This window comes from Meles meles, chromosome 2 (genome assembly GCF_922984935.1).
Source record: "Meles meles chromosome 2, mMelMel3.1 paternal haplotype, whole genome shotgun sequence".
Lineage (NCBI taxonomy): Eukaryota > Metazoa > Chordata > Mammalia > Carnivora > Mustelidae > Meles > Meles meles.
The window spans coordinates 67,203,137-67,230,421 of NC_060067.1; the positions used below are offsets into that span (position 1 = coordinate 67,203,137).

The 27,285-nt window shown below is 59.5% G+C and overlaps 1 protein-coding gene across 1 annotated transcript; it reads left to right on the plus strand.

The window, feature by feature from the left end:
- Positions 1-3,650: 3,650 nt before the first annotated feature.
- Positions 3,651-25,460, plus strand: CPZ (carboxypeptidase Z). Its single transcript, XM_045997949.1, has 11 exons — positions 3,651-3,753; positions 8,397-8,429; positions 9,843-10,217; positions 12,340-12,552; positions 15,305-15,501; positions 16,077-16,238; positions 16,667-16,825; positions 19,692-19,827; positions 21,726-21,865; positions 24,699-24,798; positions 25,093-25,460. The coding sequence occupies exons 1-11, from the start codon at positions 3,651-3,653 to the stop codon at positions 25,458-25,460; spliced, it is 1,986 nt and encodes a 661-aa protein (XP_045853905.1).
- The last annotated feature ends 1,825 nt before the right edge of the window (positions 25,461-27,285 follow it).

Here is a 27,285-nt window from a genome sequence, read left to right on the forward strand (position 1 = left end):
AACTAAGTATGTGGTCAAGAAGCAGTTAAAAAAAAAACCCACCCAGGCAGTTCGAGGAAAGCTACGTTCCAGCCTTGGGCTGGCCATTGCAGGTGTGGGGGGCCGGGGGGTGGCTGAGCTTCACTGTCCTGGTTCACAGGAGGCATGTGGGAGTCCCCCGGGCACCCCCAAGTGCTTGCTAAGAAGAAATTCGTCTCTGTTGCCTTGTATGTAACTCAGAGCCAAGCTGTGAACCTGCAGGTTGAACCCTCTCTCCTTCCCGGGAACCTCTCTTGGGGGGAGAAGCACGCCAGCTAGCTGGGCTGGAGCCCACCATCACAGACTTGCCAGGAAGCCCTAAATCCATGTGGAGGACTATATGTACCCTGTCCTCTAGAAAATGCCACGGCTGGGACAAGACAACACTCTTTGAAGGGGATGAAGACTTCTCTCCGGTTCTGCCTTCCCTGAAGCCACCAGGGAATTTTCCAGAGGACCACTCAGGCACAGGTGCCTCCTGGGCAAGGGCAACTAGTTGTGTTCAAGCCGGGCATTCTAGAACATTCTCTCACTCTCCGTGTTATCTTTCACTTTGAGCGTGTGGGTTTTTTTTTTTTTTTTTTTTTTTTTTAGTATTTGAAAGATCCTTTCCATGTGCGCGTAAATGTATTGCAAAATGGTGTCATGTCCCAAGTGCCGTGTGAATCAATAAACATTTTATTCAAAGGTCTCTCGTTTCTCTGCAAAGGGAAAAGTGCTGCCTTTGCAGCAGCCTGAAGCCAGCTGTCAACCTACCAGGAAAGTGGGTCCCTGCTGGGTTTCCGAGAAGAGTGGGGGTTCACTCTCCTACTATGGGGATTCAGTCCCCATATGGGGGTTCAGTCCTCCTACAAACTGCTTTCCCAGGGCACGAGCCAGCGGCTAACAGCACAGCACACGCTCTTCTGTGGGATGGGGGGGGAGGGGTCCCTAGCTCCCATCTGATTCCCAGAGGGCCTGAGACCCCACAGGGCACCCTGTGAGTTGCACCCTGCAGAGTTGCAACTCCAGGTCCCCCTGGGGCTGCGTGATGAGAATGTCTGCCCAGCACCCAGCAGGTTCTGGAGAGCTCTCTGGAGGAGTTAAGTCCCCTAAGTTCAGGAAGATGAGTGCTGTCCCAGAAGAAGCTTGGGGAGGGGTAGGGTCTGGGTGCTGTGCCCATGGGCCTGGACCCTTCGGCTGGGCACCAAAGGAGGGGTGCCAAGGGAATCATCTCCCGGCTGCAGAGGGATTCCCCCCGTCATGAACCCCGATATGGGCAACAGCATCTTCTCCGTGGAGGTCTCCAGGCTCACGGGCTCAGGGTTGAGCCACGTGGGGCTCATGCGGGATGTGACCTATGCAGGATGTCAGAGTCCATGTTCTCTCCATAACACCCCGAGGCTTCTCCCCCAGCGACTTGTGCTGCAAGCTGACCCTGTGCTTTCCGCCACCCGCCCGAGCATCTGAGCTCTTGCAGGCTCAGGCTGTGTCTGCACCTGCTGGTTCTCCTGGGTCCAGCCATGTGCTGCCCCGCCCCTCTTGGCCAACTGTCCCAGGGACAGCGGGGCAGGGCAGGGATTGGGGGTTGGGGAGGACTTGCACAGCCCTTGGCCCTGGGAAAGGGTTAACCTGCCTGGGATTTTTTCTGCCAGACCACTTGGTGGCGGGCATGACCTCATCTTCCTTGGGACAAGAGGACTTGGGTGAGAGACAGTTCCTGCCAACTTAACTGGGGAGGAGAGAGGAAGGTCCCAGAGGGGATTACTGAATTCTACCCACTGGGTCCTTAAAAATAACAATAGCTAACATGACCCTTTCTCTTTCCCAAATCTCAGAAACCACTGGTTTGAAACAGTATCATTATTTTATATACCACTCAGACAGAAAAACAAACCCACATCGAGGGCTGTAATAGGAGATGCCCACACAAATCTGGCCACAAATGGGCTGAAAGCGCAACATCCGTGAGAACCTGACCTGCTCGCGGGAGGGGACAGCAAGGAGACTTACATGCCTCCCACTGGCATGTGGGGAGGAGGGCAAAAACCTCCCTGAGAATGGGCACCCACCAGCTGGCACTCAGGAAGGGTGGAGTCTGAATTCGCCCTCCCAGCTTGGAGCGGAGACCCCAGACGGGAAAGTCAAAGGAATGTGCCTGGGCTGCAGCAAGCCCAGAGACTTCTGGAAGGACCAGTTGCGGTCTGGGTGGACAGAGGGCGGCAAGAGACATCAGATGCCGAAAAGGGCACCTCGAGTCAATAAGTGGGAGTGAGCTGCTCGTTCTTGGGACCACGGATGGATTGAAGCCCTTGTCCAAAGTTTACCCCATAATAGGCAGCGTCAAGTCCCGAACTCCAGGTTAAGGGGCTTGTCCAAAGTCTTGGGGCTGAGTAGTATCTGGCTACAGGATCAGGCCACCCTGCTACCCAGGACAGTTGGTAAAGGAGTCCCATAAATGCACATGGATGCTAACGATTGTCTGGGCCGATGGCCTAGCAGGGGAGGGACAGGCCCAGGGAACCCTGCTGGGATGTGGACCCAGGTGTCTAGTGGGCAGTTTTCCCAGGGCCCAGGGTACGAGCACACCAGAGGCTGGACTGCAGCTGTGCGCTGTGACAAGTGGCTGGCAGGCAGATGTGTGCACATCTGGACGGCAGAGTCAGCACCTGCTGAGTTCCACGGACCGGGTGATTCAAAGGCATTGGCTGAATCCCAAAGCAGTCCTGGTCCCGGGAAGACAGAGAGGCTCTGGGCAGACAGACAGTGAGCTGCGGGCTCTGGGGCCATTCTACTGGGCTTCCCTCCTCCCAGGCCCCTCAATTTCCTGCGAGGATGGCTGTAGACGATGCGGGCATGGGCTGGGGATTGCGGGAAGGAGTCCTCCCATACACCCAGGCTGTGGAGTCACGCAGGCAGGGCTGTCTGCACTGGACCATCTCAGTGCCCACAATTGCCTTTGCCCCTCATCTAGAAGGGAGGGGGGTCACCCCTATGAGACTTTATGCCGCACCTGGGTTGGTCTGTTGCCCCCTCTGATGAGTCAAATGAGGTCGGCCACATTTCATCGAGGACCCTGGGCCAGGCTCCCTGCCCCAGGCTCTGCTGGAGTGACCAGGAAGGGCTTTCTCCCCAGGGCACAGAGACCCCCCTGGGAAAAGAGGAGCTGCCCAAGGACATCCAGAAGCTGCCTGCCCTTCTTGTCCCTAATCATCCCCCACAGGCTCTTCTGGAACCCCCAGGGCCTGGCTCTGTGGGTGGGGGGTCTAGTCATGCCTCCCTCCACTCATGGGACAGAGGAGTGACTTGGCCCGGTGCACAGCCAGCTTCGTCAGCACCGGGCCCCCAGACCCACCCTGTCTGGAAAGAGGGTTTTCTCGGCAGGATCCGCAGGGGTCTTGGAGGTCAGCTGTCCCAGGGCCTCAGGTGGGCCAAGGGAGACCGAGCCCCTCGGGGGCGCCGGCCTTGGGGGCGGGCCCTGGGCCGGAAGCGGGCTGCTCTGCTTGCTCCCTCCCGCCGGCATCCCTAGGCGCAGAGTGTGGGCCGCGCTGTAACCCGACTCCGCTTGCGCTCCTGGGGGGCGGGAGCCCAGCGGCCTTCGCCCCGCGGCCCGAGTGCCACATCACTGCGCTGCTGCACGCCCGCCGCCCACCATGCCGCCCCCGCCGCCGCCGCTGCTACTGCTGCTGCTGCTCCTCGCCGCGCTCGCCGCCGCCGCCACCCGGCCCGGGTGCCCGCTCGTCCGGGGGACCGCCGGTAACTTTCCCACCCTGCGCCAGGAACTTTGTCCTGCGGCCAGCGACCCCTGGCCTGAACACATCCCGCGCACGCCCATGACCTTGGACCTCCTGGTGGGCTGGGAAGGGGCATCAGGCTCTCAGGGTACAGGGAGGCTGGAACCCAGGGCAGAGTGCAGCAGGCAGCTGGGATGGCAGAGAGGCTCAGTGCCCTGTCCTCAGTGCCCGAGGGGAGTCCTCCTCGGGACAGGACACAGCGGGTGGGGTGTCCTGCCGTGGGGTCCGAGGGAGCAGGTGCCAGCACTTTGCAGGGGACAGGCTATCCAAGGTCCCTGTTCCTCCCAGGAATGGGGCAGGCTATGGGCGGCAGCAAACTCTTAACCCCTCCCTGCCACCTTGGGCCAATGATGTGGACAACACTATCTCTGGAAATGGGCTTGGGGGGCCTGGGAAGGGGCTCAGTCCTCTGGGAGGGGGCGTGGTCTTCGGGGAGGGAGTGGGTGTGTCTGGAGGGCTCTGGGAAAGGGCTAGTGGGTGTGCTTGTCTGTGTGATCTCACCTGAGTGTGTGGGGTGGAGGCAGGGGACCTGGAGTCCTGGGCTCTGGCCCCTCCTGGAGTGGACTTCAGTTTTCCCACGTGTTCAGAGTTGTCGGTGCATCTAGTCCCCTGTGCTCAGGGTCCTTATCAGCAGCAGACATCTCTGTCCCCGGAGGTGGGGGTCCCTTTGGGCACAGGGGTCTGGGCATCTCTCAAAGGCCAGGGTTTGGGGATACCAGAGAACATGGTGGCACAGCCAAGTGCATGTGCCAGGAGAAAACGCCCCTCTCAAATGCACTGATGCCAGTCTGCTTTTTCTTCCCTCGCCGTCTGGGTTTTCACCGCCACCCCCTCCAGCCCTTGCCCTCACCCCTTGCCTCCTCCCTATTGCTGCAGAAATGCCCAGGCAGAGTGTGTGCGTGTGCGTGTGTGCGTGTTCATGTGTGCGTGTGCATACGTGTGTGCCCATGTGTGCACGGGTGTACCGGCAGGATGTGGACTGAACTCTCACTGGGTCATGGACGGACCTTCCCCTGCAGGAAATGTGTAGAATCAGGCTTTTCAGGGACCATGGTCCCCTCCTCCAGGAAATCCCTCCAACCTGTCGTTTTCTGAGGGGGAAAGGCAGCCCTCTCCCCTGGAGGCTGCCACAGACCACTCCTTCCTCACCTTGAGGCAAGGGCTGGGGGAGCTCAGGCTGAGGCCCTGAGGTGGCATTGGGGACTGTTTCCAGGAGAAATCCTTGCTCCAGTCCAGTCTTCCCTCCAGACAGAGGACCACGTGCGGTCCACAGAAGCCAAATGGCTTTTCCTGACAGCAGGCTGGTGCGGGCAGGGACTGGCAGTTGGTGTCCAGGCTGCTCTGTCTGAGACCTCTGTCCCTGTCCCTTTTGTACCTGTCCTAGAGCCTCAGGGCAAGCCTGGACCCTCCCCTCCACCCTCATCCCTTGCCTGATTTGAGGCCTCCATCTCGAGCCTATGGGCCAAGGCAAGGTTCATGCTCCAAGGGCCCAGGCGGGTCTGGGTTCAAATCCTGGGATCTCTTCTCTGCTATGTAGCCTTGCACAGATGGGCCGCCCTCTCTGGCCTCATTCAGGTTTCTCATCTGTTAGAAGATATGTTGGTCCCCTTGGCCCCCTTCAGCCCTAATCTGGGCTGAAGAGGGAGGGCTGGAGGGAGACTGCCAGCCCAGGTCAGCTGGGCCCCTCGTTGAAGACATGCTGACACCTTGTGGTCACCTGGTGGAATGGGCATGTACCGGCTATCAAGGAGCCCCAGCCTTTGGATCGGGGCCTCTAAACCCAAGGATGCCAGCCCCGTGGTACTTTTACATTTTCCAGCAGTCACACTGGAAGGGACTCACTGGAGAGGGAATGAAGCACAGGGGAAATTCACCTGAATAACCAGTTTTACATAAGCCGGTCTCTTGTTTCGGTGCCCACTCACCCGGGGGCCATATAAAAACTATGACTGAGGTATTTTACGTTCTTTTTTTAGTACTAAGTCTGATGTTTGGTGAGGACATCATCCATCCAGCAGGTGTCGGCAGGGACTGGCCGCCGGGAGTGCTCATTGGGGCCCGCAGCTCCCTGTGGCCATAGCAGCAATGCCCCCCTCATCCTCACCCCAGCCCTGGGCTCCCCAAAGGCGCAGGCTCTGGTGCTGGTTTCTTGTCAGGGTGGAATTGTGTCCCTCTACCACGAGATGATGGAGTCCCCATACCTGTGGCTGTGACTTTGCTGGGAAGTGGGGCTTTGCAGGTAAAGTAGGAGCACAAGGATGTCAGCACCAGCTCAGAGTGGGCCTTAAATCCCATGACAGCTGTCCTTAGGAGAGGAACAGATTGGGACACAGACCCACCAGGAAGGACACGTGATGATGGGTGTGCAGCCACAAGCCCAGTGTTGTCGGGGTCCCAAAGGCTGGGAGAGGCAGGGAGGACCCTCCTTCAGATCCTCTGGAAGGGCCCAGCCTGCCAGCCCCTGATTTTAGGTTGCTGGCCTCCAGTGGTATGGGACGGTCACTGTCTATCTACCAGCTTGGGGGCTCTGTTACACTCCGGGCACACGGATGCAGGCATGGGCAGAGGAGCTGGAGGTCCCCAGCCCAGCCGTCTGTCTGGGAGGTTTAGGGCTCTAGAGCGGACCCTCTGAGTCACAACATCTTCTCTGGAGTTGAGCAGCCAGCTTCGGACACAGAAACCTATGCACAGGACCCTGCATGGATGTGATGTTTGACCCATTGTCCTGTCATTAACTCAGTGCCTTTAGCTGCAGAGACAAGCATGCTGTTCCAAGCAGGGTCCTGGGTTGATTTCCTGGGATTCCCTCCTTCCCCTCAAGTATTGGTTCAGCCTGACACCCTTCTCATGCTGCAGAGGATGGTGGGCGTGGGTCAGTGAGCACATTAGACCATAGAGACTTCGGAGTGTCGGGTGGCGTGCCCAGAACGCCCTCCCCTGCACGCTTAGGGGAGCAGGTGGCTTTTGCTGCTCCAGGTCCCTTGAGCTCGCCCTCTGCTGCTGGGCTCAGCCCAACGCATGTCACCAGGGGTCCAAGGTGGGCATGGGTGGGCACACAACAGCCCTCTGTTGGCATTAGAGTCTGCAAAACTTAGGAAAATAATTCAGGAAAATTATTTTAGGATAATTACCCTCTTGCCTATTGCTTTTAGCCACATAGGACAGCCTGGAACCCTTGGCTTGTGGTCTCAGGGGTGTTAGAAAACCATTAACAGTAACGGAGCTGTGCTGGGCACTTACCGTGAGTCGTCCAGTAGGACCTTCATGTTATTCCCATGTGCACAGAGTAAACATGCAACGTTGAAACAGAGGCCCTCGCCGTGTTGTTCAGACGGGGAGGCAGAGCGGGTCCCCAGGCAGCAGGCCGGTCCCGCCGAGCCTGGGCACCCAGCCAAGCGATTGCCTAGATCTCTCTCAATTGCCAGTTTGGAGAGTGGAATCCAGGCGGCGAAGGGGTGCCTTGTCCCCATCCCAGGAGGACGCTGGGAGCCGGTCTGCTGCAGGATCAGGGGCTGTGGTTGCCTCATCTGTGGAGGGCACACTGTGTGCAGAGGGTCCTGCAGGGGGGAAGCTACCTGGCCGGGCCCACAGGACCTGAGCCCACCCTCCAGCTGCTTCCACTCTGGGGCTCGCGCTTGTCCTCTCAGGAAAGTTCTCGCAGCATCCAGATTTCATGGCGCGTCACCAGACAGGGCTCCCACCCTTCCCAGGCTCACGGATCAGGGCTGGGTTTTTGTGTGAGGGGACAGGATTAGAACACAGTCTTTTCCCTCTGTTTCAGCCTTCTTCTGGGCTCCCCTCTGCACCCCCTACTCCCTGTTTCCCTTCTCCTTCTGCCATTCAGCCTGCCCTGTCCTCCCCGGACTCCTGCCCGGCCGAGTCCCTCTCATGCTGCTTTCCACCCGTCCTGATCTGCTCCCCACTCTAGGAGCTCCGAGAGCCCTCCAGACATTCTAAGAGGGCACTCGGCAGGTGGCGCTGAGTCAGCCTGGTGTTACTGGCCTTCCCATCGTTCTCACTGTTGGGCCCACCTGCGTGGGCCTCAAGGCTGGCTGTGGGAGCCCATGGTTGTAAGGAGCACTGTCCGTGCTGGTCCTCCTCTCCCCAGTTCAGGAGACCATGGAACACAACTCTTGCAGAGTGTTCTGGAAGGGGGCGGGGAGCTGGTGTCCATCGGCTCTTGGGGGGTTTTGAATAACATGGGGTCAGAGTTACTCGTGGGGGTAGAGCCAGGTGTGGTACAGGCTCCAGGAAAGGCTGTTTAAATATTCGGGAATTTTGCCAGAACTAGTTGTTCAACTGCCAGAAGCTTGGAAGGGCCCCCACGGGGGTGTTTACACCACGGCGATTGACAAACACAGCCGGGGGGAGGTGCCACCCACACCGCACTCTGGGTGTCTTTCCCTAGGCAAGTCACTGCACCTCCCAGGAGCCAGGCTCCCCACCTGCAGAGCAGGGAGCAGGGCTCTATCAAACCCGGAGGGTTGGGGGTACAGCCCTGCGAGGCAGGGCTGGTGGGGGGCCTGCCCAGAGTAGTGTGCATTCTCGGGACGACGGGATGACCGGGGTCCATGCCCCTAACCGCACTGTCCTTTCTCTTCCCAGGTGACTGTCACGGGCCATGGGCTGCAGACAGTGGTACGATGCACGGACTTCTCTCTTGTTTGCTTTGGCAGACCCTCCACGCTGTTGAGCCCTTTAGAGACCCGAACCCCCAGGTCCCAGGGGGCTGATTAGTAACAAGGCCCGGTACTCAAATCCAAACCCCTTCTTAATCAGCTGGGAGGGAGACAAAAGAGGAGGGACCCTCTCTCTCTGCAGCCTGGGCTTCCCACCCTGGCTCTGCCCTCAGCTTCCCAGAAATGCTCCTTCCAAGCTTCCCTGCTCCCCTCACCCAATGGCTGGTTGGGGCAAGATGTGGCCGTAGGTTCATGGCATGTCCGCTCTTTTTCCTGGGAGCTCCCTGGGTCTTGGGTCTGTGCGGGCCCCTGCCAGGCAAGCCCCTTTCCCTCTCTGGCCCCTGGCCCTCTGCTCTGTAACAGGAGGAAGGGAAAGCTGACCTCAGGGGCGTGGGCTTGAAGATCAGGTGGGCTCTGACAGCTCTGATGAGCTCAGAAGCAGATGCATCTCCTCAAGACCCCTCCTGCCAGATTTGGGCATCGGGTGGGTTCTAAGTGGAGGGACCAGACTTCTTTGAAAGGCAGGGAATATTCTCTCAATGCAAAAGTCAACGACACATACAAAATGTCCCGAGCAGAGAAATCACCCCATCCCTTTAAACTTTGAGAAGTGGCAACATCTTGTCATGTGTGCCGTGAGCTGCCACGTGTGGGAGGTGCCCCCGAGGGCACGGGAAGGGGCAGCGCGGGGATGACTGTGCCCTCAGCTCCGTGCTAGGCAGGCCAGTGGGGCCGGCAAGCGCCCTTGGCCACACGGGGTTGGAGAGAGAGGAGTTACAATCACAGCTGAAAATGCCCGGGGACAGTGAAGTCCCCATATGCCAGACACCCACCTGTGAGATGCAGAGCTGGATCAGGCCAGGCTGAGCCATGGGCATCCTGTGAACCAGCCCTGTTCTCAACACCCTGAACCCAGATAACCACTCCGCGATCCGCCACTTTGTGGCTGTCTAAGCAGTCCAAGCCGGCTGCACCTTTGGGGATTGGTTTACCTCAGGACTATAAGTTTAGGAGGGTCTGCACCTGTTTCTGCCCAACCGAGAGTCTGCTGGCTTCTTCCACGTCCCTAATGCGGCGACAGCGAGGCTGGCTTTCTTGTACCCATCTTGCAGCTGTGGCCGCTGAGACCTAGAGCAGCCGGCCCCGGCTTACCCGCCAGGCAGCAGCAGAGCCTGCTTCATCTCGGGAGCCTTGTTGGGTCCCCCCGCGGGCTGTGGCTTCCTCCCCAGGAGCCCTGGGGTGGCCCCATCCCTGTGGGCTCTAGCCCCATGGGACTCTGCTGGGGCAGGGCGGGCCCTCGATGCCCGTGCCTGACGGATGCCCATGTGGGTCCCGGAGGCAGGGAGTGACACGATGACCCCGCTGCCCCCAGCCACGTGCGTGGACATGCCGCTCAGGACCTGCAGCGACGTGGCCTACAACCAGACGGCCTTCCCCACGCTGCTGGAGCACCGGTCCCGGGAGGCGGTGGAGGCCAGCTCCGAGTACATCCTGCTGAGCGTCCTGCACCACCTCCTAGAGGGCCAGTGCAACCCGGACCTGCGGCTGCTGGGCTGTGCCGTGCTGGCCCCCCGCTGCGAGGGTGGCCGGGTGCGCAGGCCCTGCCGGCACGTGTGTGAGGGGTTGCGGGAAGCCTGCCAGCCCGCCTTCGACGCCATCGACATGGCCTGGCCCTACTTCCTGGACTGTGGCCGCTACTTTGCAAGTGTGGAGGAGGGCTGCTATGATCCCCTGGAGAAGCTGCGAGGTACGTGGGCCCCTGAGGTCTGGGGGGAGGGTGCTTCCCCCAGGAGGCCTGCCAGGATTGCCTGCGGCCGGCCAGAGAAGTGGCACAGAAGGTACTGGCAGGGAGCTGGCCTCCCCAGAGTGGGCTCAAGGAAGCTGTGGGAGAGGCCCTGAGAGCCGGGCTTGGGTGTCTCGGGAAGGAGAATGGGCAGCCCTGGGCAGTGGTGAGCCACTCATCTCAGCAGTCATGCAAGGACGTTCTGGGGGGCAGGGCATCCCAGGACAGTTGGGAAGGACAGGTGTCCTGAGCGCCAGCCCTCCGGGGACACAGCACATTCCCGAGCCTGGCTTGGAGAACTTTGCATGGCCATGGAAATACTCTCTCCTGAGCCATCCCAGCCAGCAGCCACCGGTCACTCGTAGCTTCTGGTTGCTTGGCACAGGTCCCGGACTGCCCAGGATCTCACTTTTGGTTTTATTTGACTTGAAAGAATGGAAGCTGGAGTGGAAGGGGTCAGGCGTGGCTGGTGTGGGCTGCCCCGGACAGGGCAGGACTTCATGGTCCCCGGCGTGGCCCGCCCTCACATCACCATGCTCATGGTCGGGGGTGCCACCCCCGAATGTGGGTTCTTACCCCAACTTCACAGAGGACAAAGTGGAGGCCCTGGGAATGCACATGGCAGCAGGGCATCAGCGTCCACCTGGTGGAGTCAGACTGCTCGTAGGTCTGTGCATTCATTGAGTGCCTGCTGTGTGCATAGCTTCATGCTGGGTGCTAGGATGCTGCCGACGATGGCAGGGGAGGACGAGGATGTACCTCTGGGACCCATCCGCGCTGGCCCCCGGTTCACTGGCTGTGTGGTGGGCCCAAGGGTGACCCTGGAGCGGGCTCTGGGCAGAGGAACTCCGCCGCCCACAGGCGTGTGTGCAAGTGCGGGGTGGAGGGCCCATGGGCCGTGCTCTGCTGGTGGCTGATAGGAACTGTGTGCATGCGCAGAGGCTGAGACTTGGCTGTGGTTGCACTGGGAGAGGGCAGGGGTGCAGAGGAAGGGAACCAGACGTCCCCAAGGGGCCGAGCCTGACTGCCCTGGGAAAGCCCATGGAGGTGGCCCGAGAGAGATTATTTTGGGCAATTCTGCCACCAAATTGCTGGTTCTGTCTGCTTTCTTCCTCCCTCGAAACCCTTTTGAGCAGAAAGAAAACCACAGGGCTAGTGAGAGGCTTGGGGAAAAGGATTAACCCTTAACCAGCCTGCAGGAGCCGCATCTTCAGTCCAAAGACTGGGAGAGGGGCGGGTGCTTGGGCCTTAGTCAGAGGGATGGGGCCAGGCTGGGAAGACCAGGGCTCCTCCGAAGGAGACCTTTTAGAGTACAGGGTAAAGCTTCCCTCCCTCCTCTCCCCTCCCCTCCCTTTCCCTCCTCTCCCTTCTTCTTTCCTACCTCCCACTCCCTCCCCTCCCTCCTGCTCCCCCCCCTTCCACTCTCCCTTCCCTCCCTTGCCCTGCCTCTCCCTCCACTCTCCCTGCCTCCCTCCCCTCCCCACCCTGCTCTGCACCGGCACCCTCACTGCTGGGTTAGTAATCAGTGATGAACCTTGCTGTCATCATGGTCATGGTTGGTGGACTCTAGGGAGTCCTTCTGAGCCGAGGGTGCTGGACTGACAAGGCACTGAGGCTGCCTCCACCAGGAAGCAGCGTAGACAGAGCCGACTAGGAACCTCCTCCGGCACCAGGTTTAGAGCTAGGTGTCTGTGGAAAACAAAGCCTCCGGAGTCATGGGGCCGCCCGCCAGACCGTGGTCTCCCGGGGGTCGTGGTTTCTGTGGCTGTGTCTTCGCCTTTTTCGTCTCCTGACTCGTATTTCATATGCTTTCCACAGCCACTGTTTGTACTCCTCACCATGGCAGCTTCAGGTGTCCTTACAGCTGTAGATAGTAGGCAGCATAAAGGGGATTTTAATGGAAGACAGAAACAGGTTGACCCCCAAGCTTCCAAGTGTGGCAGGGGTGGGGATGTGAGGGTGTGGGGGGTGGCCAGGGTCCCAGGGGTTATGGGGGAGCCAGGTGGGGGAGGGACAGCCACACTGGGTGGTGAGGGAAACCAAGGACAGCTGGCGGCTCCCCGCCAACAACCCCATTCTTCTCCAGAAGGCCTGGACGCGGAGGAGGCACTGCCCTCAGGCATCCCACCGACCTTCATCCAATTCACACACCACTCCTACGCACAGATGGTGCGCGTGCTTCGGCGGACGGCGGCCCGCTGCGCCCACATTGCCAAGACCTACAGCATTGGCCGGAGCTTCAACGGCAAGGAGCTGCTGGTCATCGAGTTCTCGGCCCGGCCCGGCCAGCATGAGCTGAGTAAGCCGCTGCCACTGTCGGAGGCCCAGGGGAGATGTCTGCTTGTGGGCCAGCTCCCAAGAAAGGGCTCTGGGGCATGCAAGCCCAGGTCCAGCACATGGCAGGGGTGGGGGACAGGGAGCAGACAGGGTCTGTGCTCTGCTTGCTGCCCTGGGGTGCATGGCCACATCCCACAATGGGGAGATGGGAGCTGGGGGCTCCATCCAGGGGAGCATCACCCCCACAAGTCGGGGGGGAGAGAAGCGAGGGGATTCCTGGTGGCCGTGGGCATATGGACCCTTGTCTGTCTCTGGGGAAATGTAACTGTGCTCTGTGCATTCTGTCCTTTTTGCAACCTCTCCCTGGCACGTTCGGACCCAGGCAAGTATGTGCACGCTTGGTCCGGGCCACTCCACGTTGGCTCCTTGGAGCGGTTTGGTGAACATAATCTCCCAGAATGATCTGAAGGAAGCACGTCATCCTTTTCAAAAACCAAGTCCATTTCAACTCATCAGGCTCAGTGGTCTTGTTTTGAGATGGGGCAGAGCAACGTGGAAAATGCTAGATTTTATCAGCTTGGTGCCAACAAAGCAGGAGGTCAGACCCCACTGCAGCCCCCCGTTCACTGCCCTCCATTGTGGGGGTGCTGAACAGAGCTCACCAGGAAGCTGGATCTCAGAGCACGGGCTGGGGCTCAGGGGGCTGGCTCGAGAATCCAAGTGATTCTAGCAAAGTCTCAGCCCCTGGCTGGGAGGCCTGTGTCCCAGGTAGTGAGCTGAAGACCACTGTGAACCTCTCCATGGCACTGAGGGTCTTGGGGCACAGGGGCCCAGTTCTGGCCTCTGCCAGGAGCCCTTCCTTGGCCCTGTCCTCAGCTGGTCTATCCCCATGACCGCAGGAGGCACAGGGGTCAATCCGGAAGTAGTTCCATTTGGACCGTTGGTTTTTTAATTGGAAAAAATAGGCCATCCGAGGTTAAGTGGCTCTGGCGTCTTTGCTGGGTTCGCTACACTCAGCCTGATTTTCATCCTCGTAGTCTGGGCAGCATGGATGCCATGAGCCCAGAGCTCATGACAGAGGTCACCTGGCCCCACCCCAGCCTCCTTGTCCCACCCTGCCTCCTGCCCCTCCAGCTCGCGGGACGCTTTGGGATGAAGATAGGATTCCTCCCATCTCAGACTGGTGTGCAGCTTTGGACTGTGGTGAGGGATGTCCCCTGTGAGAAGGTCAAAGGAAATGATCATTGTGGGAAGCCTCAGGGTCATTTGTACCCTCAAAGGCAGTAGGGACACGAGTGTTTGCTCCCATGGCTACAGGTCCTTGGGCTGCGCACAGCCAGGGACAGAGATGCCATTTTCCAGATGAGTCTTGTGAGACTCAGAGAAGAGAGTTGACTTGCCTGAGGTCACACAGTAGTAAGGCTGCCAGACCCCTGGTCTACTCTTATTTTCTGTTCACATTCCACTCACCCATCCATCCATTGAGCTATCCTTCCACCTAGATAACCAAACATCCATTTACCTATCCATACATCACACATCCATCTTTCTATCTGTCCTTCCATCCATCCATCCTTCTATCCCTCCATTCGTCCTTCTGACTTTTCACCCATCCATCCTTCTATCCAGATATGCAAACATCTATCCATCCATCCATCCATCCATCCATCCATCCATCCATCCATCTTTCTATTCCTCCATTCATCCTTCTATCCAAATATCTAAATATCGATCCATCCAATCATCCTTCCATCTTTCTGTCCATCCTTCTATCCAAATATCCAAACATCCATCTATGTATCCATCTATCTGTCCTTCTATCCATCCTTCCATCCTTTCATTTTTCTATCCACCTTTTCATTCATCCTTCTATCCTTCCGTCCATCTTTCCATTTTTTCACCCATCCATCCTTCTATCAAAATACCCAAATATCCATCTAGCCATCCATCCATCCTTCCATCTTTCTACCCATCCTGCCACCCATCTTTCTATCCCACTATCCATCCTTCCATCTCTCACCCATCCATCCTTCTGTTCAAATAGCCAAACATCCATCCATCCATCATCCATCCATCCTCCCATTCTGCTATTGAAATATGTAACCACTCATCTACATATCCACCTATCCAACCCTCTATCCATCCTTCCATCCTTTCATTTTTCTATCCATCTTTTCATTCATCCTTCTATCCTTCCATCCATCTTTCCATTTTTTCACCCATCTATCCTTCTATCCGAATACCCAAATATCCATCTATCCTTCCATCTTTCACCCATCCATCCCTCTGTTCAAATATCTAAACATCCATCCATCTATCCATCCTTCCACTCTTCTATTGAAATATGTAACCACTCATCTACCTACCCACCTATCCAACCCTCTATCCATCTTTCCATCCTTTCACCTATTAATCCATCCTTCCATCTATCCTTCCTTCCATTTGAGGCCTGTCTTCCCATCTAAGCACCATTGTACACCTTAATTTACTACACAAATATAGAAAGTGGCCATGAATAAAATTCACACCGAGCAATGATAACCTATATTGTTATTAATACCCTTGATGTGTTTTGCTAATAATTGTGGCTAAACTTAAGGAATGAGCTTAGTAAGTCATGACTTTGATGAGACCTCATGAGTCACCGAAATGCTGGGGTCAAAACAAGAATGACCAGGTCCCAAATCATCCAGCCAGCCTTCCATGTGGGCCCTCAAGTCTCCGGGGACCCTAGGGTTTGAGACGACCGCTCAGGTCCCCGTATCTCCCCCAAGTGGAGCCCGAGGTGAAGCTCATCGGCAACATCCATGGAAATGAGGTGGCGGGGCGGGAGATGCTCATCTACCTGGCCCAGTACCTGTGCACCGAGTACCTGTTGGGCAGTGCCCGCATCCAGCGCCTGCTCAACACCACGCGCATTCACCTGCTGCCCTCCATGAACCCTGATGGGTACGAGGTGGCGGCTGCCGAGGTGAGTGCCCTCTATGCCAGATCCCATGGGCTACTGCCTTAGACACCCTCCCATCTGCTCCTTCACTAGCAGTGATCAGAGGTCTGTGTGCACCCGCTGTTCTGGGCGACAGGCATTCAGCAGGCATCAGCATCAGAATGGTCCTACTCGGGATCGGGGGCAGACACCCATAACTCTGAGGTGTGGGAATGAGAGGATGTGCTCTAGAGAGAGATCTGATGGAAAGATGGGGCAGGGGAGATCTCACAGTAGCTGGAGGCCCGGAAGCTCGCCCATGTGACTTGGAGCAGAGCCCCAGCAGGGGTGGGGAACTAGCAGTGTATGTAACTACTGGGGGGATTCAGGCCTGGAACGGCCAGGGCAAGGCCTTGAGGCTGAAGGCTCAGCCAGGAGGCTGGATTGGAGGAGCCGGATGGATGGCAGAGGAGGTCAAGGACAGCTTGTCTGGACGTGCTCCCAAGATCATGACACAAGGCAGCCCTGGCCTCCGACCCAGCCCGGCCCCGTGGCCTCCCTACAGAAACTGTTGGGGTGGGGTGTGCTGACCCCCAGGTGGGGGTGGCCTGTGCTTCCAGGGAGCTGGCTACAATGGGTGGACAAGCGGGAGGCAGAACGCGCAGAACTTGGATCTGAACCGCAACTTCCCTGACCTGACGTCCGAGTACTACCGCCTGGCCGAGTCCCGCAGCGTGCGTGGTGACCACATCCCCATCCCGCAGCACTACTGGTGGGGTAAGGTAGGAGCCGTCCCCGAGCCCGCCCCCTGCGCACCGTCCTGTGTTCGAGGGGTCTCTGGTTATTCCAGGACTGCAGGCCTGGTCTCCCCAGGTCAGGGGAGTCTGAGCCTGCGAGTCTCTGCTTCCTGCTTGGGACATGGGGGTTTTGGGGTTCAGAGAAGACGTATGGAAAACACCCTGGGCCTGGCGGGTACTCAGAGACAGCTCCCTGGGCCGACTGCCTGGAGGAAGCCCGCGGTGGTGGGGAAGTGAGTCTCAGGCAGGGGTGTGGGCCAGTGGGAGAGGCTGGTGGCATCTGAAGGGATTCTTGAGGGCCGGGTGGGGGCCGAGCCAGGGGCTTGTGGCAGGGAGGGTGGGCCCAGAGATGGCTGGAAGCAACCAGCAGGGGTGTGTCTGGTCCTGACCATGGCCTTACCTGTGCTGGGCAGGTGGCGCCTGAGACCAAGGCAATAATGAAGTGGATGCGGACCACCCCGTTTGTGCTCTCAGCCAGCCTCCACGGGGGCGACCTGGTGGTGTCCTACCCCTTCGACTTCTCCAAGCACCCCCAGGAAGAAAAGATGTTTTCTCCCACGCCTGATGAGAAGGTGAGAGGGGGCGGGCCTGCTGTGTGAGCAGGGGAGGCTACAGGGGGAGTGGCGCCCAGGCAGCCTAGGCACTGGCCTGGCCTTGGCCCTTTTCTGAGCTCAGTGAGACCCACGAAGTGACAGGAGCAGTAGGAGCCTTCAAGTCCCAGCTCTAAAGGTTCTTCCTCCAGGAAGCCTTCCAGGCATCTGGGAGCAGCTTGTCCTTCCTTGGGCCACAGCCAACCTTCCATCTGTGTCCCCAGCTGGGAGCCCCTAGGGTATTAGCCCAGTGCCCTCCCTGCCGGCGCAGGGAGAGGGTGGGGTTCCAGGCGAGGCCGGCAGAGGGCAGTGCTGCAACATGCATGGTACCCACCTGACCTTGGCCGCCTCTGGGCTTCTCCAGGGCCTTGCAGGTTTGCTGAGGGTCCCCAGGGCCAGGCGGGCTCCATGGGAACCCAGCTGCCACAGGATCGGAGAAGAAATTCTGACCCTGGAGTTCCCTTGGGTCTGAAGAGGCCTTTCCCCTGTTCAGGCCTCAGTTTCCCTCACTGGTCAGACCAGCAGGGCAGGGGACGTGATCATGGCCAGATCCTTCTCCACCCCATTTTTCTCTTAGGGACCCACTGCCTGCGGTCCCCCCCACACCCTGCCCTGACTAGGCTCCTCCCCAGGCCTGACCCTGGAGCTCATGCAGGCTGGTCTTCTAGGAGGTAGGAGTTGATCACTTTCCATCTTGGCTTGGAAAGGTAATCGCTCTCTGCTCAGTCACCCAGCAGGCCTCCCTGTGTCCCAGGGCTGATGGAGCCAGGCCTGCCCTCTGCTTCAGGGCAGGGCGGGGAGCGGGGGGCTGTGGGGACAAGTGCCCATTCCCCTCCCTCAGTCACGCAGGTCAGCTCAGCCTCCCCCTGCTCCCCGCATCCCGTGCTGCTGGTCTGCGTCAAGCAGGACCAGCCCTCACACAGAGGGTCCTCGTCCAGGTCGGGAGGCAGAGCGAGAAGCGGGCTGGACCAGGATGGAGGGTTGCCAGCAGGCCAGGGACGGGAGGGGGTGTGTGTCTGTGTGCACACGCAGGTGTGCAGGGTGAAGCCCCAGCCCGGCCCTGGCCTTCAGGAGGGCTGTCCTGGAGGAGAAGGTGATTTCCCACAGGCACCCAGCAGTAACCAGGAGGCGGAACAGGGACAGCAGGCAAGGGCCCTGCCTCTGGGACAGCGGGGAAGGCAACTCCTGGGTCCCCCAGGCTGCTTGCTCCTGTGCCCCTTCCTCTTTGCACTGCTTCATCCCTTCCCTCCCTGCCCACCACACGCCCCTGCAGCTAGCACGGTCCATGCTCAGAGCCCAGCACGTGCCCCAGGCTGGGTGGTGTCCCCTGTGGCCTGCCCCTGACCCTTATGCTGTCAGAGGGCAGGGCCAACAGTGGGACAAGGCCCGTGTCCCCTCAGCAGCAGGAGCCCTCGGTGCCAGGCCCAGTGTCTGAATCCAGAGGCAGATGCGTGAAGATGTCCCGGGGACGGGGGGTGTGTGTGGGAAGTTTGCCTCAACGAGTCCCACCAGAGTCAGAAAATCCAGAGTCCTCCCCACCAGCCATCAATCACGGATCGATCACACTCAGGCTCACAGCCAGCAGTGGTCTCTGTGGAAACCAGGGTCCCAGGAGGGGGCCTGTGGGGCAGGGGCATGGGAGGAGGGGCTGGCCAGGGTGACCCACTTCTCCTCCCCCAAACTCTCGTGGTGCCCTGTGGATGAGAGCCAGCACCTCTTGGAGGTATTCGGGCCATCTGTTCCCCTATACCTGTCCCTTGTGCCCAAATCTTTCTCCCAAGCTCGGTTCAAGCTCTGTCCTCCCCCTTAAACCCTCCCCAGCCCAGCTCACTGCCAGCTAGAGGGAGTGAGAGCGTCTGCTGGGTCCCAGGCAGCAGAGCTGGGCAGACCAGTCCTCCCCGTGGCCTCTGGCCTGAGCTCCTGCAGTGGAAGCCTCCCTACCCCCATGCCCCCTTGCTCATTTACAGCCAGCTGTCCTCCTGGCATCCTTATCCTGCATCTGCCCCCTGGGTCGGGCCTGTTCCCAGTGGGGCCCCTGGGACTCCACCAGAGAGACCTTTGCTCTGGCCTGACCCCACCTGCCCAGGCTTCCCCTTTTTACAGAGGGGTCCCCGACCAGGACAGACTTCTCCCAGGGCCGCGGGGCTCTAGCAGGCATAGTCTGCTAGACCCCGTTATCCAAATGACCCCAGCTTGGGAGCTGCCACCCTGAGCAGACCTCGTGTCCTGCCCTGGGACACAGGCATGGGGGGACCTGTGCCCCTGCCTGGTGTGGGGGCGGCATGGGGGGGAGGGTTGCGCTGGGTGCAGGGGCTGTGGATGCACTCAGATGCATCCCTCCACTCACCACAGTGGACGTTGCACATGTGTGGTAACGGGAGGGGGGCTCCCACAGGCACAGGTTGTGCCCCAGGGAACATGGAGTGATGGTTATCATAGAGGAATCAGTGGTGACATCAGTGAAAATGAGGCCTGCCCCAGTCTCCTGCCTATCCCAAGGCCTGCCCTCTATAGGAAGGACCTGGGAAGTTGCAAAGCTGACCTCGGGGAGCACTGCCTGCATTCCTTCAGTGCACCCCCTTCCTGGGAGAAAGCCTACCCTCCCCAGCCAGGTGGGCAGGGGCTCCACAATGTGCCAGGTTCCCACCACAGGTGCCCTGAGCTCTGGCTCTTGTGCCTCCGGGCCTTTGCACATGCTGTGCCATCTTTGAGGACACTACTCCCCCTTCCTATCTGTGCTGCAGACCCCTCCTCAGCCCATTGGCCCCAGCGCTGAGGGTGTCTTGCAGGGCGCCCCACCTTCTGGCCTTGGCCTCGTGAAAAACCTGTCCCTTGGTCTCCCTTCCAGATGTTCAAGTTGCTGGCCAGGGCCTATGCCGATGTGCACCCCATGATGATGGACAGGTCGGAGAACAGGTGTGGTGGCAACTTCCTGAAGAGGGGCAGCATCATCAATGGGGCGGACTGGTACAGCTTCACTGGAGGTGCGGGCAGAGTGGGGGTTGGGCTGGGATGGGGCTGGGGAGGGACTGGGCAGGATGAGGGAGGAGAGAGTGGAGGGAGGGAGGTGGTGAGGAGGGAGGGGGAGGTTGGGAGAGGCTGAGGTTGGATGGGGTTTGGGTTTGGGAGGTTTGGGAGGGTGGCGGGGAGATAGGGGTTGGGGAGGGGCTCGAAGTGGGGAGGCCTGCATCTCCTCTCCACAGCTCTTTCTGGGAGCTGGATTCTGGGAGTTCTGGAAGGTGGGGGAGGGGCATAGGTGCATCACAGCCCCATGAAGGCGTGGTCTGTCTTCAGTTCTCCTGCTGTCATGAGGGTCTAGGTAACAGGTGTGGCAGAGCTCTATGCCAGCCCCCATGCCCGTTCTGCCAGGGACTTCGTGACCTCTGACCTTGCGTGGCCCCACATGTGACCAGTTTTTCCTGCCCCTTGGTGGTATAGGAGGGGTACCGGAGGGAATTTCAAAAAAATCATGAAGCATTTTTGGTACTGTATAAGTATGTCCCAAATACTGCATGGGATATACTTACACTAAGACTCTATTCACTGTTTTTCTGAAGTTGCACGTTAACCGGGTGTCTGTGGACATCACACAGAGCAAAGCGGAGTACGTGGGACCCTGTGTGCCCTGAGAGCACCTGCTGGGCCAGGCCCACGTGCTCCTGTGCTCTGTCCCCTCCCCCCCATCCTGGCGTGACACTCAGTATTAAGGACATTAGGCAGATGAGGAAACTGGGCTTGGGCAAGACAAGGGCCTGTCGGTGTCCGTGCCACAGGTGGCGGGGCTGTGGGCAGAGAGGACAGCCCCTTCGGCTCCTGCACTGAAGCCAGCTCACACCCCTGCTTGGCCACCTTGCCCCTGCCACCCTGGGATGGCCCGGGGCGTGCCTTTCCCAGGAGCACAGGGCACCTTCTCTCCGTCCTAGAGCCCAGGTGCTTGGGTCCCTGACTCTGAGTCTTGAGCATGACCCCACATTCAGGGTCTGCAAGGGACCCACGGTGTGGGTCTGAGCCTAGGAGAGGCAGCCAGGCTCGTGGACACAGACCCAGGGAAAAAAGGGGGGCCAGCGGCCAAAGACAGGGGGCAGCATGGATTGGAGCCTGGATGAAGGTCAAGTTGGTCGCAGCTGTTGCAGACTTCTGAAGGGCAGGGGCGCCCTCTGCTCCCAACACGGGGCTGCACCCTCCATGCAGGGGGCCTGCCCTGGAGATCGGGTATAGTGTCTACTGGACAAGAAACTCTGAAAGCAGATGGACAGAGGAGGCAGGAGTTGGTGGGTGGTGGAGAGCTTCTCTGTGCCACTGGATTGGCTGGTTGTCCAGCCTTGCGAAGCCTGTGCTCTCCTCAGAAGTGGGGGCTAGGGGACCTTCCTCCCCGGGCTGTTCTTGGGCCCGGCTAGGCACATGGACACTGTCGTCTCGTCACTGGGATCCAGGCCAGGAGCGGGCCAGAGGCTTGGCGTGACGGACACATGTGTCTCTACCGGAAATTGGCTCATTCCTTACCCACCGAGGGGCACACAGGATGGAGCATAAGTCTGAGCACTTGGGTGCCAGACCGCACTTTGGGTTCAAAGTGCAACTCCAACCCTGCCCCCTTCCCCCGTGGGATCTGGGCCAGAGCTGCCAGCACCCTGTGCCTCAGTCTGTTCATCCGTAAAGTGGGGATAAGGGCAGCAGCCTCCCATGCACCCGGCCAGAGGTGGGGAGTGGCGAGCGTGAGCACGTGGATGTCGAAAGCGTGGGCGTGTGGGCGTCGAGAGCGCGGGCGCATGGGTGTCCAGCGCAGGCACGTGGGTGTCGGGGGCGGATGCGTGGGTGTCGAGCGTGGGCGCCAGTGTGTCGAGAGCATGGGCCCACTCTCAGGCTGCCCCCTGTGCTGCAGGCATGTCCGACTTCAACTACCTGCACAGCAACTGCTTCGAGATCACGGTGGAGCTGGGCTGCGCCAAGTTCCCCCCGGAGGAGGCCCTCTACACACTCTGGCAGCACAACAAGGAGCCGCTCCTGAACTTCATGGAGATGGTGAGCCAATTCCCCGCCACCCCCCTCCGGCTTTGCTCCGCCAGCCAGCGCGGCCTGACCTGGGGCGAGACTGTGGGCACAGCTGCCCTTCACTTGTTTATCCGCTAGCCCTCCGGCTGTCTGCTGGCCGCCTCCTGTTGGCCAGCCCTGGGGGTGCTTGGGACCTCCGGGGCCATGCATTGGGGCCCCAGGATAGTGAAGCTTTCACAGACTAAAGGGGTAGCACCAGACTGGGGGGAGGCAGGGACCAAGGTGGCCCAGGGATGGCACCTGACCCGGCTTCGGAGATGATAGGTGCTTCCTGGAGGAGGTAACACCCAGGCTGCATCGTGAAGAAGTAGGGGAACAAGGCAGTGGGAGAGCTCAGACGGGGACAGCATGGGAGGGTCCCCAGGCCACAGCGAGAAGTGTGGACACGGGAGTGGACTGCGCACTGAGTGACGGGGAGGCCTCAGGCGCTGCTCTGGGCGGCAGGGCCTGGAGCATGTCTGCCCCTCGGGCTCAGAGGCACCGGCTGCTGGTGGAGGGGTGGGGCAGGGGGAGGGAGGGCTAACTGCTCTCCTGGGGGGCCACGTTCATCCAGAAGTAGGTGGTGGTGCTGAGCAGAAGCCATGGGGAATGTGTCTAGAACAATCATCAGTGGATCCTGGGGCTGGTCCCCCAGCAGCTGGGCCACCGTGTCCTGTGCTTTCCCAGTCCTGCCTGCTGGCCTGGCTCACAGCTGAGGGACATGGTGGGGGGTCAGAGGGCGGTAACCCCATGGGTCAGGCACAAGGCAGGGTGGGGGGAGGGAGGCAGAACCCACTGTAGTTTCGCAGATGCCTCGGTGACTTTTCTCCTGAGCACTCTCAAGACTCAGGTGACTCACACGTTGGCACCATGTCCCCAGGAGAAGCAGGCCCCGAGGGAGACACAGCGTTGCCGAAGGGGACAGTGAGGGGATGTACATGCATAACACGGGACACTTGGCGCTTGTACCTATGGCATTCAGTCCTGGGTGTTTGAAAGGGCTGCCCCATTTTGTGGGGTGAGGGACAGGTGCCTGGGAAGGATGGCGCTGGCCTGGGGCTCCTCGGTCACGCGTGGACTCCCCAGCCTGACTCTCAGTGGCCACAAGAAAACCAGAGGAGGAGACAGAGGGTCAGACAGTGACAGGGCCTGTCCAGGGTTGCCCAGAAACTGTCCAGAGCTTGTACTCCGATTTGCCTGCCCTGAACCTACCTCAGTCATGTCAACGAATCCGTTCTATAAAGATCAGGAACTTTCCTCTAGGCAAGAACCAAGCAGAGCCTTCCGGATCCGCGGCTGCGACTGTAGAACAGAAAGCAAAGCCCAGATAAGAGCTGGACGTTTTTAGTGTTGTCTGAGCTTCTATTTTATGGCTGAGCCCGAGACCTCTTTTGGCGTGGGGCAGGTCACCCTTCAGTAATGGGTCTGGGCCAGACCCCTCGCTCATTTCATTTTACGGCTGTCTGATGGAAATTAGTTTTAAGGAGCCTTAAATGGGACTGGGATTGCTCTGTGGATATTGTATGTGAGGTCTTAGGGTATGAAGATTTAATAGCGAGCTCAAAAGGGTGGCAGGCCTGTCGTGCAGCTGGGTGTGGCCGGCCCCTGAGGATGACGCCCCAGGAAGGCTGCGCTGGGGCTTCTGATAAGGATCGAGGCTGTCATGGCCCATGGAGGCCTTCCTCACGGTGATGCTGACCAGGCATCGGATGGGTGTCTGCGTCTCCGTGGGGCGGAGGGAGAGGGGAGGGGCATGTGCACCATGTCTCTGTCCCTGCCTGAGAGCTCCTCGTGCCTGGGTTGGCCGGAAGGTGACTCCTCAGCCCGAAGGTGACTCGCTTAGCCTGCTCAAGCTGACATGAACTGACACTCTACTATGTGTCTGGTCTGAGGCCTAGGTTGGGGGAAGGAAAACAGATCATAGCATTATGGTGAGATGAGGGCTGGGAGTGTGGAAGCCCAGTACTGGGGACCCCAGAGGAGGGCCCTGATGTGACCGGTCATCAAGGAGGGCTTCCTGGAGGAAGAGGAACATTGGGGAGGGGAAATGGCTGGTTCCAAACAAAGGAGGAACAGGACGGGAGTGGGGGTCGGAGGCCTGGAGTGGCCCTGCAGGTGCCGGGGGCAGCCTCCTGGGAGAAAAGGGAAGGGTCTCTCTGCCCTCCCACCCAGTCCCCTTGGCCTCATTTGACATGACCTGTGGGCCCCAAGTTGTTTGCAGTCGCATAGAGCAAGAGCGGGTTGGCTTGTTTATTGTCGACATTTTTAGGAGGAGGGTGAACAGGCCCAGGCGGCTCTAAGGGGGACCTGCATGGGGTGCAGCTTCCTCACCAGAAGGTACCTGCTCGAGCATGTGCCGTGAGGACCAGTCCGTACGGATGGTGGGCAGGTCCCGCGTCCCGGCTCTGCCGCGGGCCTTCATGGGTGTTGATGCATGTTCTCCAGCAACACCAGAGGCTCATTTTACAGATGGGGGAGACAGTGCTGAGATGCAGGGTAACTTGTCCAAGACCAAACAGCAGTTGATGCCTCGGCTGGGACCGACAAGAGGGTCCGTGTCCTCGTGGTGCCTGCACTCAGGAAGGAGTGTCCGCACCAACCCGATCTGCATGTGAAAGGGGAGCTGAGATGATCTCCAGGTTTCTCTGCTCAGCAACCCTGGCCCAGGAGAGCTGGTCAGTGGACCCTCGAGCAGAACTGCAGGGTCAGGCGTGAACCCAGAGCGGGGCTCTGAGGACAGATGGACAGGAGCTGGCTAGGCTGGGCCGCCCAGTCCTCTGGAGAGCACACACCATACCCACGCCCTCCCTCTCCTCTTTCTCAGGTGCATCGCGGCATCAAAGGCGTGGTGATGGACAAATTCGGCAAGCCGGTCAAAAACGCCCGGATTGTGGTCAAGGGCATCCGCCATGACATCACTACAGGTGAGCCCCTTTCCTGGGGCCTGAGTTGTGGTGATTGGCTCCCTCCCGCAAGCTGTCCCTCGGCCCGGTGCCCCAAGAGGCCACTCCCCTCTACCTTCATGGGCTTTGAGGGCTGAATAGGAGTTTGGCTGAGGAAGCGGGTGGAAAGGGTGCTCCAGGCCAGGACAGAGGCAGGTGCAAATCTGGGGTCCACTTGCCCTCCAGGGTGATGCCCCTTGGACCGCCACATCTCGGCACCCCAAGCCCAAATAGGAACCTCGGTCTGAGAATTGCTTCTGTTCTGTGTGTTCGCAGCCCCAGATGGTGACTACTGGAGACTGCTGCCTCCGGGGTCCCACATCGTCATAGCTCAGGCGCCGGGCTACTCCAAGGTCATCAAGAAGGTCACCATCCCTGCCCGGATGAAGAGGGCCGGCCGTGTGGACTTCATTCTCCAGCCTCTGGGCACCGGACCCAAGCAGCTCCTCCTCGGGCCACGGAGAAGTGGGTCTGGGCTCCGAGACCCGCCGGGAGGTGCCAGCCGGTATGGGGAGCCCGAGGAGCCTGGCCAGGAGCCCCTCGGGGAGCGGAGGCAGCCCTCTGTGGGCGGGAGCAAGCCGTGGTGGTGGTCTTACTTCACGTCCTTGAGCGAGCACAAGCCTCGCTGGCTTCTCAAGTACTAGATGCCCCCAACCCCAGCCCAGAGGCCCCAGGCTCTTGACTTTGTCTTCTGAAGACACCCTGTAAAGCTGTTTCTGTTTTATTAAAGTCACTTTATTCACTGTCGGCCATGGTGAGAGGCTCGGGCGTGAGGCATGCTGGCCTTGTCCGCCTGGATGGTCCCAGGGGCAGGTGCCCGTGCTGTCCCACAGGCGGTCTGGGGTGGGGTTGGAGCCTGAGGCCTTGAAGCAGGAGGGGTCCTCTGCCTTACTGAGGGGGACACCGAGGCTCCTGGAGAGGTGGCCCATGGGGGGGGTGCAGGGCCAACTAGGAGCAGAGACTTTGTGAGTATGTGGAGGTGGAATGCAAAGGAGGAAGGTCGGGAGAGCCTGGCTGTGAGGAGCGGAGGGCTGGGCAGCAGGTGACCTTAAGGGCACGGGAGCTGGTGAGAGCTCTGGGACCGTAGCATCACCCAAGGGTCACCCTTGGAGGCTCCCAGGCTTTGATGGGGTCCTAACTCCAGCAGGAAGCATCTCCCTTGTCTTCTTTCTCATCCTTACGATGCCACCAACTCAGGTCTCGAGACCCACCGCCAGGCCCCCAGGACTGCTCCTGGTCCATCTCTCTATGGTCAAGCAGGTATGGGGGTTGTACGATCTCAGGGAGGCACACAGGGAGACACACAGCCCTGGAGGCTGCACGCCCAAGGTCAAGGTCTGGATGGGGGTAGTTCTCTCGAGGCTGCGAAGGAAGGATCCTTGGCTCATAGACAGCCCGCTTCTCCCCGCATCCTCGAGCCATCTTCTGTCTATGCCTGTCTGCCTTTCTGTCCCCCTTTCCCGTTCATAAGGGCACCCATCCCATCAGATCCGGGCTACCCTAAAGGCCTCATCTTAGTTTGATCACTTCTAGGAAGACCCCCGTCTCCACATACAGTCAGGGTCACAGATGCTGGAGGTGAATTCAACATATACCCTTTGGGGGAACGCAGTTGAACTCATCCCAGAAGGTTTGTCTGGAATGCGGCAGCTTCCTGGCTGCTCCCAGCTGCTCCCGGCTGTGCCACTAGGCCCCCCATGCAGGGCGGGAGGGACTCCCACGTGAGCTGTGCTGTCTTGACCCTCACTGAACACCACCATGATCCCCACCCCATATCAGCATGGTCTGATGGCTGCCTCCGGCCGGTGTCATCTCAGGAAGCTTCGTGGGCAAGCCGAGAGAAGCAGGGGTGTTCCCAGCCCGAGGGGGGCTCTGTGGAACCCTCTGGTGGGGCTCCACTCTGTGGAGCAGGGGCGCGGGCATCCTCACATCCTCAGTCTGCCCAGGACACAGCAGCTCACAAAGCTGGCACGTGGATATCGGTCCTGATCTGGAGTGTTCGTCAGCCATCTTCCTGGCTCTTGACCCCACCTCCACCCCTGTTCCCTGGTCCTGAAGGTCAGCATGTATTTGGCTCCACTGTGTCCCAGGTCTACGTGGAACGGACTGTTCTTCCTGCCTTACGGTTGTGGGTGCAGCCCAGAGAGTTTGCGTGGCTTGCCCAGCACCTCGGAGTGTGTTGCTGGCTGTTGAGTCCCTCCTGCAGGAGAGCTGTGTGAGGCTCCTGCGGTACACAGCCATCTGGAGAAGACCCTAGAGTGGGCTTGAAGGCCAAGAGCTCACTGGGCCATCCTGTTCATTCTCAGAATGGAGCCCTGGGCCCTGGTGACACGGTGGGGGTGGCCAGGATGAGGAAAGAGGTGACAGGAAAGGCGTGGGGGTGGCTGTGGGCAGTGGGAGGGTCAGGTGGGGACAGGATGGGCTCCCTATTTCCGGCCAGCTGGAGACCCTTTTGGTAGCTCCTATGAT